General features: G+C 43.0%; 1 protein-coding gene across 1 annotated transcript in view; it reads left to right on the top strand.

The window, feature by feature from the left end:
- Positions 1 to 13,582, top strand: part of ARHGAP19 (Rho GTPase activating protein 19) — a gene marked incomplete in the record, with an annotated part of 961,985 nt that overhangs the window by 388,109 nt on the left and 560,294 nt on the right. Inside the window, 1 exon segment of the mRNA XM_044056243.1 lies at positions 10,480 to 10,566. Within this exon segment, the coding sequence (XP_043912178.1) occupies positions 10,480 to 10,566 (87 nt within the window).

Consider the following 13,582-nt stretch of genomic DNA (forward strand, 5'->3'; position numbering starts at 1 on the left):
AAGTGCACCTACAGGCTCATTTCCTGACAGGAAAGCTGAACACACTGGCAGATGATCTAAGCAGAAATCTCGTGGAGCCACACGAGTGGAAACTGGAACCAAAGATATTCAACATGTTGAGAAACAAATGGGGGAGCCCAGATATAGACCTCTTTGCCTCCCCTCAGAAGTACCAACTGAAAAAATTCTGCACAAGGACTCCCCACAAACAAGCTTGGAAAGAGGTTTTTCCAGGTGAAGCACAGGGCATCCAATCAGTTTATGCCTTCTCCCCTCTGCCTCTCCTCTCCAAGATACTACTAAAGATAAAACGGGACAAACCAAGGACGATACTGATTGCACCGGACTGGCCATGGCAACACTGGTACCCCCTTTTGTGCAGTGTCACTGCTAGCACCATGGCACCTGCCTCAGACCAATGTCCTGCTGTCACAGCAGGAGGGCCAGATTCTGCACCCACAGCTTCAAACCCTGAACCTGGCAGCCTGGCTAATTACCTGATCTCTCCGTTACCATCCCTCAGTAAACAAATGTTGGATGTCATTCTGGAGGCAAGGAGGCCTAGTACTAGAAAATCCTATGCTGAAAAATGGAAAAGATTCTGTTCCTGGAACCAAACTCAGGGGATGGGCATAGCAGCACCCAATTTACCTCAGATTCTTCAATACTTAACTGAGATGATGCACAAGGGCCTTTTCCTCCATCAAAATGTATGTATCAGCCATTTCAGCTCATTACACCACAGAACCACCCCTCTTCTCTCATCCACTGCTGAAGTAGTTCCTCAGAAGGGCTAAAGATGTAAGACCACCCAGGAGAGCCCCTACTCCAGTCTGGGACCTTAACTTTGTATTGGAAAAACTCACTTTACCTCCTGTTGACCCAGCTGCAAGTGCAGAGTTGAAATTCCTTTCTTGGAAAGCAGCCTTCCTTCATCACTTCAGCTAGAAGGGTGTCTGAATTACAGACCCTCATGGCAGTGGAGCCTTTCATCATTTTTCATGTGGATAGGGTGTCCTTTAGGACCAATCCCTCCTTCATGCCCAAGGTGGTATCCAGTGTGGCCCTTAATCAGTCCATTCATTTGCCAACCTTCTTTTCTAATCCACAGAACAAAGGGGAGATAATTCTGCACTCCTTAGATGTGCACAGACAACTTAGATTTTATTTGGATAGGACTGAACCTCTCAGGAAATCTAAACAACTGCTGGTTACATTTGCTGCAGGGGCAGAGGGGAAGGCCATTTCAAAGCAAACCATTTCTAAATGGATAGGCCATTGCATTAATTTCTGCTATAAGCACCATGGAAAAGCCTACCCCACAGGGGATTAGACCACATTCTACCATAGCTGCTTCTACCTCTACAGCCTTTCTCAGAGGTGTCCCGACCAGGGACATCCTAGAAGCTGCTACCTGGAGTTCTGTACATACCTTCACCAAGCATTACCATTTGCCAATTTTCTCTAAATCCAGAGCTGGCTTTGCCACTGCAGTCTTGCAGGGCCTTATAGCTGGTCCTAATGCTATCTTAATTTCCTCCTCCCATCCTTCGCTTTGGGAATCTACCCAAATGTGATGACTGCAACAGTTGAAACATGAAGAACATAGTACAGTTGTGTATACTTACCATAAATGTAGATGTTCGAGTATATTCACTGTTGGAGACATAGTTACCCTCCCTCCAACCCTCTGACTTCTATTGGCTATATCTCTATTCTTGCTTCTTTTGTTTAAAGCTTTTTGGTGTATGTGCTTTTTTTTGGAGGTGTTACCTTATTTATATAATTGCTTCCCATTATGGGGGCAGCTGACCTCTGGGGCAAGAAAAACTGATGTAATGGCGTCAGCTGCATGCTTTATACCCCTGACTACCTGATGTCTTGGAAGATGGGACAGCAACTGATGCAGGACCCAAGACTTTGTTAATCAGGCCGACTGAGGGCTACTGCAAGCAGATAACCCTAATGTGATGACTGCAACAGTGAATACACTCAACATCTACATTTATGGTAAGTGTACACAACTGTACTTATGTCTTATTGCAGTGTGCTGGATTGTGCCAGCTGGTGGTGCACTTGGTGTTTTTTCCCTTTCTTCCACAGTACTGTGACTGTGGAGTTGTTATATATATATATATATATATGTTAGGAGAGTGTGGGGTTTGCTGGGTGGGGGGGGGGTGTCTTTCCCCCCTGCAGAAGACATTTGTTCTGGAGTTTTCTTCTGTTTCGCTGATTCAGATGAAATGAGTTTAGATAAGTTGAGTTTTAGACGAAATGACATGCATGTGTCTGTGTGGTTTTACTTCTCAAAGATAGAGTAATAAAATATGGAGCATTTGAATAACATTAGAATCAAGTCATGAGCCAGAAGGAGATGGACAGTTTAAACATGAAATGTGATATACATGGGAAAACAGTAGTGGAGGTATTAACAAAAATGTTAATCCACTGAATTGCTTCCTAAGTAAATCAGCCAGTGGTTCACACAATCCAAAGCATGCATCTCTCAGAGCCATTCGGAGACCATTAACAAAATTCCAGAGATGCACTATGTAGAACAGGATATTCCCCCACTGAAAGCATTTGATTGGATTCTAGCAGTCCTGGGCTACTGGTTTGTTTTAAGTTACAGAACATGTATTTTATTTTTGTTTGTTAATGGGTAACCCCACTGGATAGAGGCATCCATTTTCAAGGTGACCAGGAGTATCATCCAAGTGACCTGTTCAGAATCAAAATGGAGGTGGAAAGAATCAAATCTTGTACTCTCTAGTGAAGGAAGAAGCCAGCTAATGGCTCAGGGCCAACTGCCAGACAAAGATCTGTCTTTTTATTTAGATCAATGCTCTAGTAGTCTTGTCTACTAGTGTTTAGCCACAGGTATCTCCATATGTCTGCCACTTCTTCCTCGTATTGTAGTGGACACCCTCTCCGTTGACACTGGGACATTCCCAGTTTATAGCGGTCATCCATCTATGCCATCTTGGAACTTTCTTGTTGTGGTTCATTGCATGCGTCTCATGGCACTAGCATCACAAATTATCATTTTCCTGACATTGTTCATTCTTCTTCTGAGCTTGAGTCAGGTAAGTACCCTAATGAGGATTCTTTTCAGAAAGCAAAATAATTTAGTGTTCATTTTTTGTGTGAGAAGTGGGAAGGTGACCTTGTGTTTTCTGGAAGGTATGTCTGTGGAAGCAGATTTCGTATAAATGTTTTCATAGATAACTGTGTTTATTGCCTAAGTCTAGGCTATGATATCAAGAAGTGTGATGTTTGCCAGGGATTTGCTCCAGAAAGTTTATGAAGAAGGCAGCATTTCCTACAGCTCTACAATTAGAAGAGGTTTGAAGCCTTCATGCTGTCCTCTATAACATCCACAGGGCTGTGTTCAGCTTCAACATTCCTCCCCCAGGGGGGGTGAAAGTTTCCCTTTAGGATACATCGCTGTGTCTATATAAACAGATTTTAATAGAAGTTTTAACAATTCAGTAAGCATTAATAGTCGAGCAGTTTAATTTGTTAAATCAATAACAGGTTAAGGGACTTACATTTTTTTTCTTAAGTATGCATTTCTGCAGGCTACGTTTTGATATTTGTGTTTCTTAAAGACTAAGTCCTTATGCAGTACCAGTCTGAAAAAGATGCAAAACACGAGACATTTTCAGCTGTCAGCTCATTTGTCTCACCTCAGTAGTTAGTGTTTTGAATAGTGCCTCCTACTACAGCTAATTAGGAATAATAAATATGGGCCTTATGTGGAAGAAACACGTCCCGTAATACCTCACTACTGCAAGAAACCAAAATAAAAAGATTAGGTTTGTCAACCTATTCCACAATAAATAACACCGCCACATGACGCTGTCTGAAACCAATTGACTTTCACTATCGCCTAGAGTAGCTTTCCTTATTAACTGAGGAAGATTTAACAAACTTAATGAAAGCAAAATTCTGCCTTTACAGCAAAAGCTTAATGCAAGAAGTTCAACAATTTTGTAAGAAATGAAGGAGAGCCCACTTCAGAGGCCAATGTTTGGCTTTAGTTCATTGTCTCTTTTTCACAAGTACCCTGAAACGCACCTTAAAATGAGCAGCGATGTATTTGCTTTATTGACTTTGGTTAAAAGAATTCAGATGTGCTTAAACTCATAACTTAAACTTGTGCAATATGCTCTTAATGCTGTCACTTACGGATCTTTTGGTTTGCCAAAAGCCCATTTTTTGTTGATTTAGCTAATAAGTCTTTAGTTTGCTGAAACCTGCTATATTTCTAAATGACCTATTTGAAGACCATTTTGTCAAATTTTGTGCATTATTTTTTTCTATACTTTTCAGGCTACCACATTTTTCACTGTAATATATTCTGTTTCAGCATTACCATTAGTTTCATTGCCTATTAGTTGCATTTTGCATTACTCATTTGCTGTGTGTGGTGTAGTCTTTAATATCTGTGTATGTCTAATTTAGTGGCTGTATGTTTCACTTCTGGTATGTCTGCTGTATAGCCATATATGGTTTAATGGTCTGCGTTTCTGAAACATGTATTAACTTTAACGGTGATTGTCTTTGCCCCTTGGCCCACGATCTTGGGACTAGAACACCCATCCACATAAATACAGATGTTCTTCATCTCACATTGCTGCAGTCCTAACACTTGGGTAGTCCGCTGTCCCAGTCGGCCCGAATACCAAAGTATAAGGCTGACGTCGGTCAAGGTGCATTAGTCTGACGTCAGGACGTCAGGGTACAAATGCGCATGACCGACGTCATTTCCTCAGTCTTTTTTGCCGCATGGTCCGATGCAGAAGCAGTATTGCGAGTGCAGGTTGGCGTTCTGAAATTTTCTGAAGTCGGAGTTTCAGACCGAATCAAAGTTGGCTAAGTACCCCGTTGGGGAATATTTTGGTTTTTTCTTGCCTCAGTATTTAACCGGATGTCAGAAAAAGTGAATAACTGTATTTCTTGTGGGAAACAGATACCTCATAGGGATTACCATACCTTGTGTATACCTTGCTTAGGGCCTGAGCACGGCGTTGTTGGATGTCGCTCTTGTGCTAGATTTAACAAACGCACTATAAAGAGAAGATTAGACTGTGCCAGGTTAGTTTTGGGAAGCGTTGTAATTATAAAATGCCGCCGGATGCTCCGGCGCTTCGCCTAAAAAGCGCAAGGACAAAGCAGTAAAGCCTAGGTTGGAAGAACCGTCTGTCCCGGACGCCGGTTCTTTAGAGGGCTCGGTGGAGCGGAGGTTCTGCCAGAAGTTTCCTTGGAGTCTCAGGGAGAGACTTTACTGTTACAAGAGGTGTCCTCTCAGCAGGTAGGCCAGGCTGCGGGGCTTCTCAGGTAGCTGTTCTCCCTCCCTTCCTAAGGTGGTTAGGCCCTCCCTTCTGTTTCCAAGGCTTCTTCGAGAGGCAGGCCAGGTTTAACTTCAGTGGGTGTCTCTCCTAGTTCTTCAGGGTCTCTGCCTAAGAAACATATGCTTAAAATGGCAGAAGATTTGATTACTATGATTAGAGGTTCTATGCCCCCTCCTGATAAGAGGCCTAGGGTGGAACCTGAGCTTGAGAGTTTTGAGCAGTGTTCGAGGCTTCTGAGTCTTCGGCTGAAGACTTACAGGAGTATCCTCCTTATTCTGATTCTGATGTAGATGATTCTACTCCTTCGGCTTCTCCTCCTGAGGATTTTTCTTTTCAGAGACTCTTCATTCCATGAGGGAGCATTTTAAATGGGAAGGTCAAGATTTCTCTGATTCCAGGAAAAGGCTTAGGGAGTTTTACCCCAGCATAGGCCTTTGGCTATACCTCCTGTACTGGATGTGGTGGAAGATGTTTTTGCAGAGGCTTCCCTGAATCCTGATTCTTTGCCTCCTGCCCCAGTTAAACCGGATAGGTATTATAGGGTGCCTGAAGCTCATAAGTATCTTTTTAAGAGTCCTAGGGCAGACCCAGAAACTGTTTCTCAGGGGCCTAAAGGTGTTAAGGCTTCTGTGGTTAAAAATCCTGTTCCTCCTGATAAAGAGGCAAGGGCTTTGGATAGATGGGGAAAGAAGGTGTATACTTCTTCCACTTTAGCCATGAGGGCTTTGAATTGCCAGTTCCACATGTTAAAATACCAAAATTATCTCCTTTCACAATTGAAGTCTAAGGTGGATGCTCTGGCGGAAGGTATTGAGTGTAAAGAGTTGCAGGATTTAGTTCATGTTTCTGAACAGGTGGGTAAGCATTCTTTGCAATGTGGTTTTGATGCTGTACAGGCCTCTTCGAGGGTGGCTGCCACTGGTTCTGTTCTTCGCAGGCACGCCTGGTTGAGGGATCAGAATTTGGCTGAGCATGTTAAGACAAGGATTTTAGATGCTCCGTTACAATCTGATGTGTTGTTTGGTTCGCCTGTGGAAGCAGTTTTAAAGAAAATGGAGGACAAGGCTAAGTCTATGCAGACTGTTAAAGATTTTTTACAGGTTCAGCCTCCAAAGTTTAGTAGAAATTGGCCTACTAAGGGGTGGACATATCCTTCTTATGATTCCCAGTCTAGGGGTAGGTCTAGGCGTGGTAGGGGCAGAGCGCAAGGTTCTTTTAGGCCTAGAACAGGAGTTCACCTGCTCAGTCTTCTGGTGAGGGCAGGGGTCAGTCCTTTCGTAAACAGACCCAATGACCTGCCTTTTCAGCTGCCAGAGCCTTCTCGTCTGGCAGCACCTTTGGGAGGAAGGCTGGCACTTTTCAAAGAAAATTGGAATTTAATTACCCAAGACAGATGGGTATTGGATATCATTCACCACGGTTACAGGTTTTATTTCCATACCTTGCCTCCTTTCAAAGGCATGCCAGATATTCCTCCTCTACAAAGAAAAGAGGCCCACAAGCAAATTTCTCTGTTACTCCAAATAGGGGCCATTCAGCCGGTTCCTGTGCCAGAAAGGGGCCTAGGATTTTATTCTCACCTGTTCCTAGTACCAAAAAAGGGGAACACGTGGAGACCAATTTTGGATTTATCTATCCTCAACACTTATCTGGACATTCCCAAGTTCAAAATGTTGACGTTACAACAGCTTTTACCTCTGCTGGGAAAAGATCACTGGATGGTAACTTTAGATCTCAAGGAGGCTTACCTTCATGTGCCTATCAGACTAAGTTGCAGGAAGTATCTGCGCTTTCGAGCTGGGAATTCCCATTATCAGTTCTCTGCATTGCCCTTTGGCTTATCTACTGCGCCCAGAGTATTCACAAAAGTTCTGGCTCCAGTGATAGCTTACTTCAGGCTAAAAGGAATACAAATCTATCCTTACTTGGACGACTGTCTGATTCTGGCTCAAGAAAAGGAAGACCTTTTTCAGCATTTGGATTATGTGATAGCAGTGCTAAGATGCCTGGGGTATTCTGTGAACGAAATAAAGTCCAGTCTAGTACCCTCTCAAGACATGTGCTTTCTGGGTGTGAGACTGAATACAGCAACCCAGATGGCCTTTTTAACCCCGGACAAACAAAAGAATCTTTCCCTTTACTTCCATCAACTATCTCTTCAGTCCGGGCTGACTGCAAGGACAGTCCTTCAAGCCTTAGGGTTCATGGCATCTTGTATTCTGGTGCTTCCCAATGCCAAACTGCATATGAGGAAGCTGCAATGGTATCTCAAAATGTATGGACACAGCACTGCCAGGATTTGGACACTGTCATTCAAATAATACCTTGCATGCAAAAGGAATGATTGTGGTGGGCTCAGGAATGTCACCTAAACAAGGGACTCTCTGTGACCCGGCCAGAGGTGAGTCAGATTCTAACGACAGATGCCTCAGACATAGCTTGGGGAGCTCATCTGAATGGAAAGTGGATACAAGACAAGTGGCCTGCCAGACTACAGCATCTACATATCAACATGAAGGAGATGTTAGCAGTCCAGTTTGCATTAATGGCTTTCAAGGAGTTACTTCTTCCAGGGCAAGTGTTGATTCTAACAGACAACACAACTGTCATGTGGTACATCAACAAACAAGGGGGAACACATTCTTATTCTCTATGCAGGCAAGCAATGATTTTGTGGGAGACTGCGCTTAGCTTGCGACTAAATCTTCAGGCAAGGTTTCTGCCGGGAGCACAGAACTCCTTAGCAGATGTGTTAAGCAGGCAAATAATGGATCCCCACGAGTGGAAACTGGATCTTCATGTATTTCGGAAATTGACAGTGTCATGGGGAACTCCAGACATAGATCTGTTCGCTTCTCCACTAAACCATCAGCTGCCAAAGTTTTGCACAAAAAGGTTTCATCACACAGCTTGGAAAGTGGATGCTCTTTCTTTCAGTTGGGAAAATCTTCATGTGTATGCCTTTCCACCTCTGCCTCTCCTCCCAAAGGTACTCCTGAAGGTCAGACAAGACAAGCCAAGGATGATTTTAATAGCTCCAGATTGGCCTCGCAACACTGGTACCCATTACTGAGGAGTCTGGTAAGGATGCCTCCATGGCCTTTACCTTTGATTCCACACCTATTGTCTCAGAGGGACGGTCATCTACTCAATGTCAAGCTTCACTCTCTTCATCTAACAGCCTGGCATATTCTGTTTTGAACCACAGCAGGTCTCAACTTCCTCAACAAGTTTAGAATGTGATTATGGAAGCCAGAAGACCTAGTACAAGGAAAGTGTACAGAAAAATGGAAGAGATTTTTATTTTGGAGTGCAGCAAAGGATTTGGAGGTTTCTGAGCCTAATTTGAGTGTGGCTCTTCAATATCTTACTGAGTTATTGGACAAAGGTTTGTCTTTCTCTTCCATTAAGATTCATGCTGCAGCAATTTCAGCTCACTATGATTGTGACCCACCATTGTTTTCTCATCCTTTGTTCAAGCAATTTCTTAGAGGGGCAAAGAATATAAGACCCCACGTAGAGCTCCTACTCCTGCTTGGGACCTCAATTTTGTGTTGGAGAAACTTACTCTACAACCTTTTGAGCCTCGGCTACTGCTGAATTGAAATACTTGTCATGGAAGACTGCTTTTGTTGGCCATTACTTCTGCAAGAAGGGTTTCTGAATTGCAGGCCCTTATGGCGGTTGAGCCTTTTTTGATTTTCCATAAGGATAGGGTATCATTACGTACTAATCCTTCCTTTATGCCTAAGGTGGTCTCTAGTGTGGCTTTAAACCAAACTATTCATTTGCCTACTTTTTATGCAGATCCCCAAAATAAGGGGGAAAAGATTTTGCACACTTTAGATGTACACAGGCAGTTGCGTTATTATTTAAGCAGGACTAGGGATTTTAGGCAGTCTCAGCAGTTGTTTGTTTCTTTTGCTTTGAGTTCTCAGGGCAAGCCTGTGTCAAAACAAACTATTTCTAAGTGGATTGGGTTTTGCATTGCATTTTGTTATTCCCATCATGGCAAGGAGATTCCAGCTGGGATTAGGCCTCATTCCACTAGGGCTACTGCCACTTCAACTGCATTTCTAAGGGGGGTGGCAACTAAGGATATTTTGGAGGCAGCTACTTGGAGTTCAGTGCATACTTTCTCTAGGCATTACCACCTTCCTCTCTACTCTAAATCTTGGGCTGGTTTTGCCACGGCTATTTTGCAGGGCATGTTGACAGCTCCAGCTTCTTTGTGATTTGCCAGCCTCCCTTACCTCTGCTTTGGGATTCTACCCAAGTGTTAGGACTGCAGCAATGTGAGATGAAGAACATAGTACAGTTTTGTACCTACCACAAATGTAGATGTTCGAAGATCCACATTGCTGCAGTCCAATCCTCCCTCCTTCCCCTCTGTGTTTAGGGGTGGTGGTGTGGGTGGGGTTGTACTTTTGTAAATTTGTATATATTGTACATATATTTGGTACAGGAGTGTTTGGTGTTTTTTGGTTTTGGCCTTATCTTTTTAGGGTCTTCTGACATCTGGGGCAAGAAAAGACTGAGGAAATGACGTCGGTCATGCGCATTTGTACCCTGACGTCAGACTAATGCGCCTTGACCGACGTCAGCCTTATACTTTGGTATTCGGGCCGACTGGGACAGCGGACTACCCAAGTGTTAGGACTGCAGCAATGTGGATCTTCGAACATCTACATTTATGGTAGGTACAAAACTGTACTTTTTGCTGCCCTTTAGGGATAGTGCTGGAAAGTATACTGTGAGCCACCCCTTATCACTATCCTGGTTATTAGGCACTATTTACATTCATGGCAGTCTCTGCTAAGCACTGATGAAACATGCAATCTAATACTGACTGCTAGTGATCCATTAGAAGAACCATCTCCTGAATGTCTATTCCCAAGGAAAGTCCGCCTTAATTTATTCTTAAGCATTCACTTGCAGTAGGTTATAATTGGAAATGGAGATCTGTTTTGTATACTGTCCATATCACATAAATTTGATAGTAATTCATAACTTTAGTGTTAACTGTCAGTGTGTGAAGAGTAACATTGTACTGTCCCTTGTACAGCAGTGCACAAGCAGAAAACAATAAGGGAAAATAACTTATTTTTCTTCCCTTTAGGTTACAGCTGGGGACTTGCAGGACAACATTGCAAAGTTAAACAATGGCATGGCCTTTATGATCAAACACTCTCAAAAACTTTTTCGGGTATGTGAATTCAGTTTTAATTTACAGTAAAGCCTATTGTCTTTTCTGTTTTGCTAATGTGATCTGATAAGAGAATCCTATGATCTAACTCAAGGGCATAGGAATCAAGATTTTTTTTCTGCAAAATCGCCCTTGTAGATATCCACTAAGTCAGCAAATATGCTTTCCCATAATACTCATGCACTAGAGGCTTCCGTGTTTTTTTTTTTTTTTTTTTTTTTTTTTTTTAACAGTTCTCCGTTAGAAACTTGATCCTTGTTGTGGTCCATAAAGCTATGTTTTTGTATACCTAAGGCAGAGCACCTCTCTGGCCTTGTTCAAGAGGAATCTTGACCAATGGATGGGAGATTGCAGATATACCCCAGGGATTACTTCAGTGTCACTGCTTGACAGAGGCACAGCAAAATGATAGGCATAGGTTTTATTCAAACTAAAGGGGTGGCGAAAGCCACATAACTATGGGCTAGGCTTATAAATGCCCTTGGGCAGATAGCCTAGTATGAACTTATGAACCTATGAACTTAAATGGATAACAGTGCAGAGAGCGATAAACGCCATTTAATTCAAAAATAAGCGCACTGTAGAGGTAACACCACAAATAAAGCGCCGGTACAACTGGAATAGCTTTAGAGTAAGTATACATGTGTCTATTTCTGCACCAGCATGGGCTGCATATATGGCTGTTCCTGCACCAGCATGGACTGTATTTTCTCAGGGTAGAATACAAAGTTGATAACTGCCACAAGTGCTAGAGAATTAACTTGTTTACTTAGTCTGAAAGGCAGGAAAAGTGGTAGTAGTCCAAGTATGTTTTTGTGTGGACTGCTAGAAGGGTCCTTCTGTCAGCTGTGGGCAATTGTTGGATCTTGACAGCAAGGACATGCATTCCCAAGCCAGAACTTTGAAAAAAGTCAGTTTTCCATTTGGCTGCCTGCATCCTTTTAGTGGTTAACATTCCCTTGAACAGTGGGGAGTCATTACTTATTTGCATTTAGTTCTTTGTTGAAAATTGTGTATTGACTGTTGCTGTGGAATCTGAGACTTAACCCTGATTTGCACATACTGAACTACATATTGTGTTTGAGTATATTTTCATGTCTCTTGTATATAATCTTATTCCATCCATTGTAATTATTTTTGTTTATCACCTAACAAAGTTGTATCTAAAACCATATTCATTGGTTATTTACTTTAAATAAAAACAGACAGTAGTCCAAAATTGTCTTCAGCCTCAGTCAACTCCCTTGGAATCAGCTGAGATGTGCCTTTAGATGCTGCTGTTGGGGAGTATGTCCCAAAGTTCTTTGTTTACTGTATCTGTCGATTGAAGGTGTCATCCTGATTCCAGCAATTAAGTGCGAGTTACTTGGTTAGTCTCTTCCTTGATCCAGCTCAGAGGCCCACATGGACCAGCTCACCCAAATTGTGGAGGATATCTGGTAATCACATAGTGGGATTTGTGCTTTAGGACTCTGACATCAAGCAGATGCTTTGAGATGGCACCTGCAGGAACATAGTTTGGGAGAGTTCATCTGAAAGCTGTGCCAGCTTGGGAGCAGGCTTTTGAGTTTTGCTTATCAAGTATTCCACTGAAAATACCCAGTTCACTAATACTTGGCACTGGCCTTTCTTGAGGTCATCTTTATGTAAGATCTCCCCCATAAGGACAGGTGGTATTGATACCTTTCTTTCAGGATCCACGTAATATTTAGAGGATTTGTAGGCTATGTTTAAGATTGGCAAAGGGATAGCATGGTCCCCCTTCAACATCTTCTATTGTTGATCAAGCTTTTATCAATGACCTCAGCCTGTTGACTGACCTCTTACTCTCATATCTTCTCAGAAACGCATACAATAGTTTCTTGGGAAAAGCCTGTGGGGCTAATGGTAGTCTGTCCCTTGGAGACTGTCATTAGACTTGCTGTTAGAGCAGCCTGGTGGCCCTATCAGCCTTAGAAAAGACAGTGCTCTTTATAAGAAATAACTTGATTGGGAGAACAACTGACCAGATGTTAATCTACTTGCTGACTCCTTGTGGTATCTGTTTGGCCCAACAGGGGTCCCACTAACAATATTTTACCACCTTGGCTTCAGATAAGCCATTCAGAATTTGAACAGGTGTATGGCATGAGGGTTTACTTCTGTGTAATGTTGGAGCATTGAGACAAAACAGTTCATGTCATGTCCAGGTTCAGTTTATTGGAATGGACATGGATGAACTAGAAGACCCTCTCCATTTGGCGTTGAGGACCTTTGTTGAGCCCTTGTTGATGGCCTGTGTGGTGGGATGCTGTGTCCTGTTTTAGTTGTGACGGAACAGGCTCTTAGTCTAGTGCCACAGGTTTGTGTTTGAGTCTTGGCAGGATGGCATGACTTAGACCCCTTTTCTCAAAGAGAAGCTCATTGACACAGTCCTGGTTGCCCACTTTTTGCAGGATATACACTTCATCCAGTCTCCTCAGGATGTAGTTGATGACCTCTAGAGCAAGCTCTCATTTGCTTCTTTGGGGGGATTTTCTGATCCCCTTCTGGCCACTTCCACTCTTTCCTTTGCTAGTCTTTTCCAAATCTTAGAGGAATTCTCATCTTTGTCTGATGAAGCCTATCCAGCATCACACAATATTGCACCTTTGGGTGCTGGCAAAAGCAAATTAAAGTCATTAGTGCCTGTGTGGGTTTGCAGTAGTTCTGTGTACATTTTTGGAATCCTTTTGAGGGTGCAGTTTTCCCATCTTGAAACCCCCACCCTCCTTGGGGAATTGTCACAAGGTACCAGTGAGTTCTAGACATGGTCACATTTGGCCATTTTCTGGAGCATTACAAGTGCTTGTCCAGGAAGTGTTGTACTAGCAGCTCACTCCTTGACAGAGGAACTCTCAGCACAGACCTAGACTGTGCTGCTCAAGGACCACAGTTGTTCCATTATGGGAAGTAGTATAGGGATTTTGAGCTCTGCTCTTTCTGGTTCCAAAGGGAGCAGGCAAGTTCCATCCCTTTCTGGACTTCAGTGACATCA

The sequence above is a fragment of the Protopterus annectens genome, chromosome 14.part0, assembly GCF_019279795.1.
Source record: "Protopterus annectens isolate FY-2018-M chromosome 14.part0, PAN1.0, whole genome shotgun sequence".
In the NCBI taxonomy this organism is placed as follows: Eukaryota; Metazoa; Chordata; order Ceratodontiformes; family Protopteridae; genus Protopterus; species Protopterus annectens.